Here is a 6,987-nt window from a genome sequence, read left to right as displayed (position 1 = left end):
ACATCATACAAGCTAGATTATTGGCCAGCTGTACAATGAAAAATTCAAGGCTCTCTCTCAAATTTAATTTCAAATTCAAGGCCTCTTTAAGTTGAAATCATCAGCTTCCATCATTGTTTGAAAATACCGGCATCATTAGCACAAGTTGTATCTGATGGCTACCTTGTAAATGTAATGACCACATTCCTTTTTGAATTCAGATGAAATGGGAGGGAATTGAGATATATTATGAGGATTGTTATACCTCATGCTCTACAACTCGCTCACAAGCTCTCAACCATTATGCAACGATTCCTCACATCATTTTTAGCTCTCAACTTCTCTTATTCTCACAAACACTAGCTCAAATTCCTCGTTCACCACAAGTATTCTCATGAACATTCTCACTGAATTGATGACATAAAACACTCTTACTGAGATTGTACAAAAAACTGATGTTCTCCTATCTTATTGTTTAACTTTTTTCATAGTATGATGATGCTTACATTTAGTAAATCCCTACTTAATTCATTGAGAAGGCCATTTAGTACATGTTTTTCCACTTCCGTTAATATTTCTTTTTTTTCCAAGCATACAAATGTGTTGCTGTCCCAACCAAAATCCCATAAACAGTTAATGTCTGGGTGCCAGTGCTGGATATCTTTCTCTATCATCTTGTTGAGGCTGTCAGCAAGATCATAATCACACCCCACAGTATAATTTTGATACTTCAAGCTTTCAAAATCAGCATTCACCTCTTTGATTAATGTGTCTATACTTCTCTTCGAAGGTGTAAGAGACCCCTTCCTTGAAAAATTTAGTTCTTCTCTTTTGCCTTTTCTTCTTAGCAATTCATTTCCGCAATCGATGATAAGTTTGGCATCATTATCTGGACCAGTATTTTCAGCGGCTTGAAGCATGCCAACAGGAATCTTGATTTGGAATAGTGCTTGTGCTACAGTCAGGAAGTTCTGGTTGGTAGTAAGTGTTTTCTTGAGAGTTTCTTCATCTTTTGTAAGTATCTCTTGCTGATCTACTTCCATAATTGTTCGATCCTCATGTGCTATAGAATTATTGCCGTTGTGTTGCATCATTCTGCTATGATCTGTAAATTTAGAAATTGTCACATTTAAGTTTTACATCTTTGTGATATTCTCATAAGTGCTTCAAATATAAAATCAAACTATAATTGTGGAGTTATACTACACCGCATATACAAGAAGGCATGTGTGTGTGTGTGTGTGAGAGAGAGAGAGAGAGAGAGAGAGAGAGAGAAGCATAGAGTGTGCGGGAGAGGATTGATACCTTCTTCCTTGTTTTCTAAAAAGCTGATTTGTTTTTCTTGATATTTCTGCGTGGAATCCTCTTGGGAATAAGAATCTTCTTGGGAATAATTGTCTACACATTCTATCGTGGTGACACCATACCTCTCTGGGATCTGATGAACACTATTTTCTTTTTCAGATTTCACCTGTAACATCCCATCTTTATCAGCATTGTTAAGTGGTAATAAAAAGTTATTTTTCCATAATCTAATTAGCTTGATATCTTTTTGGCTGTTTAAATTTGATAATCAACCAAACATTTTCTACCAAACTACAGGTAATTGAACTGTTGAAATGCTTGCAAAATGGATTCATGTGAAATCTTCTTACATTTATTTCTACTTGTATGGTTTGATCCTTTGAGGCTTGGATGTTTATATCTCTAGTAAAAGGGTTGCTGCAGGTGTCATTTTTTGCATCTTCACTTGAGATAAGATCACAGGTGGTGATTTCCATTTTGCCATTGTCTTCTGGAAGATTTCCTGAACTAATAATTTCAATTTTCTGTTGCATATTGAATTCCAGGTTTACATTAGGACAGTTATCGATTCCTTCCACTTTCTTATTCCTTTCCTTCCATCTGTGCTCCAGTTCTTCTAAAATGGAACTTCTCTGTTCCATGGCCTGACTTGCATCCAGAGCTTTATTCTGTGCAGTTACTTCCACCGAACTTCGACTATTTGTAACTTTTTCTCTTGCCGTTAGTATATTTTCTTTCTGTGCTGATTGAATCTGCATAGACTTCCTCATGACTGTTGCTTGGATTGAGCTTCCTGCCATCTTTTCTGCTCTTGTATTGCTCTTCAATGGTAATCTTTTATTTTCTATCAAATTGTTTTCTCTGTGATGTTTATAATTACTTTTGTTCCTCATATTGGTTCCATTATGGATGATCTTTAGATTTTCTTTTTTTGATTGGCTGCCAGTTTTCTTCATTATATCCTTTTTATCTGAATTTGCACTTTCTTTACTCCACCGTGTCCTTGCCCTCGTCTCATTAGGATGCTTCTCTATTTCCTTGGACATCATGACTCTTTTATTTACTGTAGAGGACTGCAATTTATCTTTTATATCATACTTCTTTTCTGCGCTATTTTCTTTAATTCCTTCTCTAGATTGCGAGCTATGGATTTTAAGTTGTTGTACTTGCTCGCTATTTCTTTCATTATATAATCGATTAAAAACTCCAGTTGTCACTTGGGCTTCTCTTTGTTGCTTTAAAACCAACTCTTCCTTTATCTGAATAAATTCCTTCTTCCCAATGTTGTCTTGTTTTGCTTCTGATGAGACTATCGAATTGCTTTTCTGTTCATGGTCTGAATTTATAATCTTCAACGATGAATCAATCTGCACAATTTTATCTATTTTTGATTGCTTTCTAGCTTTTTTTTCTTCTCTGCTTATTGTTAGATCCTTTCTTCTCACCCTTGAATCATTAATGTGATCTGTGAGTGAATTTCCATACTCAACTCTTCCTTTCGTTTGTTGCTTTGTACTGGCTATTTCCTCTTGTGGCTCTCCTTCCTTCCTGACCCTTGTTTCACTTTTGTGATCTATGTTATTTACATCCATCTGCCCATTATTTCTAACATAGTTCTTCAGTGAATCTTTTGACGCTGGACTAGTATCTTCTGGATGGTTTTTTGAACTTCTGAAATTATTCATTCCCTTTGCTTGTGCATCAATTTTTAGCATTCTTTTCGTTGGGTTAGCTATCATGCTATCTTCCTTCTCATTGATATCTTTATCAAATTCCCCCAGCTCGTAGCTCATCTCTTTCAATTGTTGAGACCTCATGGATTTTGCTTCTATTGGTGCAGGAAGTTCTTCTAAGCCCATTAATTTTGCTATGACATTTGGCATCCTAACCTTTTTTGACACCAAATTAGTCTCATTATATTTTGAAATAGAAGAATCTGCATCACTTACGAACCTTACTAATTCATGGCTTCCATGGCTCTTATTAGCTGAACCCGAAGCGCCACTTATGGATCTGCAATGGGAGATGAACTGTATGGAACTTCTTGACGAATTGCCATTTGAGTTGGTTCCTGGATACCTCAACTTGTCACTGTCAGATGCAGACTTTTTCTTCTGATCTACGACTTCGGCGCCGCGTCCTTCTCTGATAAAGGAAAACTTGGGCCTGCTTCGTTGATTTCCCTGGTGAGTTAGATACTCCTCGTCTTTTTCTTTCCCTTTCAATAATTTTACCTGCTGCTGCTTTCTCTGGGAACCAACCATGTAATCTGAAGCATCTTGAAGTGTTATAAGCATTTTCAAAGATTCCTCCAGATCCATAGCCCCTCTCAGCAATTCTCTCCCAATTTCTATAGAATCTCTGTTAAAATTAAACCCATTAGAACACGCTTTAAGTATCATATTTAGATTTTGGACACCTTTAGCTACTTCTCCAATCTGTGAAGGGGATAAGAAAGGGAACTGGTAAGCCTGTGGCATTGCCATGTTACCATCCATGTGTAGCACAATCTTCCTTCCCATAGAGGGATTGCCCAAAATTTCAATATTTTGGAGTTTGCCACTGTTACTGAGTGCCATAGAAAGTGCCATTGATAGATCAATAGTGCTTCCCCTGCTGTTTCTTCCAAATGGAACAATTTCTTGTGAACCTCCTTCAAATGCTGGAGCGTTATTTCTTCTCCCAAGCAACATATTTGTTTTACTTTCCATGCCAGAAACATTCTTGCTATTCTGCAGCACAGTTTTTGCCAATTGAATTAGATGAGATCTTAATTGTCAATTAAGTTCTCAAAGTTGTTAAGAAACTTACCAAGTTCTTCGCTGCTGCTTGTCCTGAGCCCTGAAAGGACCATCGGGAATTCTTAGAACCTGTCAAGAAAAAAACCAATTAATGTAGGTAATGAATCTAGGAAAAGTATTACTTGCGGCGTCCGGATTTATTCGGAGGCAAATCCGGATGCGCCACGTCACCCGGGGCCCGATGCATCCGGGTGATGTGGCGCGTCCGGATTCGCCTCCGAACAGTCCGGACACCGCCCGTAATAATCTCTCATGAATCTGCATCTTAATTCTCCATGAAACTAGTGGAATAAATAAGGTAGAAATAGCAGAAATATCCCCAGTCTATTACTGGGGAGTCAATCAAGTAAAGGTTTTCAAATGTTATTGTCTAATTTGGATGATCCTTCCTTGTTGCTTTTGTAGATTCTATTTGCAACTATGAGTATTTCATGTGTATTTTTGCTTGGGTGTTCTTATGATTTGCATGGTCATAAAATTATCAGTAATAGCCTACTTGTGTATTGTGAAATGGATGATTATGGGATGCTCCCTTTAAGGTTATTGAGACCTCTCTTCACATCATTCTCTTATTCTTAGTTTGATGGGCACCTCTTTCAAGCTTAAGTAGAGATATATAAGAACTATTAGAGCCAATGCCATAACTTCTTAGACACAATTCAGTAAGCTTAGGCTTCATTTGGGACGGCTTTCTTTCTGCTTCTTAAAGCAGCTCTCTAGTACAAAAAAATTTAATCTTGTATTAGAAAGCTACTTTAAGAAGCAGAAAGAAAGCCGTCTCAAACGAAGCTTTAGTCTTTGCCCATCACTGGAGATCCTATTTTTGCTCTTTACAACAAGCTCAATAAAGTCAAAACTACCCTTAAAGGTATTTCTTGGAACGCGACAAATTATTTTTTTGTTGTGTACTGCGGCTGTGTATCGGATGATGTGGCGTGTTCTGATTCGCCTTCGTACGATCTGACATTCACACAAAATAATTTATCTAAAAACAACTAAGTATAATTTCTCTAAAACAACTAAGTGGGCCCAAAGCTTGTAAGAATTGGAAGTTTGTGTGTTCAATAATATCACATCAAATGATCACCTAATAGAATTTATTTAGTCATAAAGCTTTAATAATTGTTCTATTAAAAAATTCTTGACAAATTTCCAAACTTGTTTTATTCATAGCTGAATATTTTAAGTCAAAAGCCTCCTAATTGATTCCTTGAGGTCAGGCTAAAGCATATAACTATATGAATGTAGAAGTACTATATATGTGAATTTATTTATTTATTTATATAATATCACAATATATATTTTATCTATTTTAATATTATATAAATAAATAAGTTAATTAATGAGTGACATTTTTGTTTGCTTTAAAAATTAAAATAATCTATAAATAAATATAAAACTTTAATATTACATTAATTAATTCTGTAAGAATGTAGTAATATATCTCTTCAAAAAATTAAAAAATATTCAATATAACATTAGATAATTCTGTAAGAATGTTAATATTATATAAATAAAAACAAAAATTTATATAAGAATTCATATGTAAATCCAAAAATAAAAAATCTAAAAAATTTAAGAACTTGAAGCTATTAGATTATTTTTTTCCGTCAATGGAAGCAGCTGTAGATTAACATTATGAGAAAAAAAAAAAATCTCACCAGCAGCAGTAACAGATCCAGAGGAGGAAGACGAAGATCTCTGCTGGCCTGGTGGCAAGAACCCCATCCTCTCCTTCCTCAACCGAAGATCATCAAGCAGCTTCTGCGTGAAATCAGATCTCCTCGCCATCTCTCTCTAGCTAGTTCTCCTCAATAATGTCTGTTCCAGTCCTCCTAATTTCTCCCCCTCATAAAAGAATAAAAAGAAGAGAAGAGAATAGAGAGAGAGAGAGTAATATTAGTAATGGATGTTTCTTTCAACGGTTAGGTGACTCTTTGCGCAGTTGTGTGGGTTGGGAAGTAGTTATCAGTTGGAATAGATTGCATAAAAGTTTGGTGTTCTTATTTTCAAACATAGAGGATTAATATATATTTATGCAAGTGTGGGGGTGTTGAAGTTTGACGTGAAAGCTAGATCTGCTCGCTGTTTCTATTGAGTGGTGCTTTGGCTTCCTCCACTTCCCAAGCAAGGTTGGAGCTCAGCAGATTGAAAGCAGTTCTCTTTCTTTTCTGTGATTATATCTGCTTTCTTCTCAAGATTTCAGCCTTTAGTGGTGTTCTGGTAAGCTAGGAAAAGTTATCACGTGCGGACGCCGAATGCCGTCTGAAGACCAATCAGAATGTGTCATAACACCCATTCCCTCGGTACAACAGCTCCGTACCACTCGGTATTGCAGCTCGGTATTGTTGACGTGGTTGCACCTGATTCGCCTCCGTCCGGCGTCCACACAGAATAATTTCTCTTTGTTAAGAGGAGGTGGGATCAAGATGGAAAAAAACAAAGGATTTTAGTTTGACTTCGATTTAATTTTTTTTTTTAATTTGAAATCGAAATATGCCACATAATAATAGTCATAATTAGAGATTTTATATTTTATATGCCTCGTAATAGTTATTATTACGAGATTTGAATTATGTTCGAACCATGCTTGAATAGGGTTGGAGCTACACTCGATCAAGTATGACCAAATGGAATATCAAGTTTGTTTGAAAATTGTTCAAACAGAGTTTGAATTATGATTCAAACATTGCACGAATATGATTCAAATCATATTCCAACAAGGTTTGAACATGATCAAAATTTTGCTCAAACACGGTCTGAAATTTAATTGTTTGATCATTATTCAAACACGGGTCATCATTTGAACATGGTTATTGTTGAATTCGAATTTGTCTGTAAGTAACACCCGAACCTTACAAGAGTTTGGGGAGATCTTAAGTAGATGGGGGAGTTGAGAGAG

The 6,987-nt window shown here is 36.0% G+C and overlaps 1 protein-coding gene across 1 annotated transcript; it reads right to left on the bottom strand.

Annotated features, from left to right (window-relative positions):
- Positions 1-464: 464 nt before the first annotated feature.
- On the bottom strand, positions 465-6,559 carry LOC110098021. Its single transcript, XM_028696277.1, has 5 exons — positions 5,747-6,559; positions 4,096-4,154; positions 1,635-4,016; positions 1,285-1,450; positions 465-1,084 (listed from the first exon to the last, which is right to left on the bottom strand). The coding sequence occupies exons 1-5, from the start codon at positions 5,874-5,876 to the stop codon at positions 465-467; spliced, it is 3,357 nt and encodes a 1,118-aa protein (XP_028552110.1). The 5' UTR covers positions 5,877-6,559.
- Positions 6,560-6,987: the final 428 nt, after the last annotated feature.

This window comes from Dendrobium catenatum, unplaced genomic scaffold (assembly GCF_001605985.2).
Source record: "Dendrobium catenatum unplaced genomic scaffold, ASM160598v2 fragScaff_scaffold_726, whole genome shotgun sequence".
Lineage (NCBI taxonomy): Eukaryota > Viridiplantae > Streptophyta > Magnoliopsida > Asparagales > Orchidaceae > Dendrobium > Dendrobium catenatum.
The sequence above is the reverse complement of the archived record's forward strand: the minus strand, read 5'-3'. Positions and strand labels throughout refer to the sequence as shown.

What these genes read in the sequence shown, in the direction of transcription:
- LOC110098021 (XM_028696277.1), bottom strand. Translation starts at nt 5,876, where the DNA reads ATGGCGAGGAGATCTGATTTCACGCAGAAGCTGCTTGATGATCTTCGG. An exon ending in AAGCAGCAGCGAAGAACTTG is followed by an intron (nt 4,017 to 4,095) that starts GTAAGTTTCTTA and finishes ACTGTGCTGCAG; the next exon opens with AATAGCAAGAATGTTTCTGG. An exon ending in TTTAGAAAACAAGGAAGAAG is followed by an intron (nt 1,085 to 1,284) that starts GTATCAATCCTC and finishes CTAAATTTACAG; the next exon opens with ATCATAGCAGAATGATGCAA.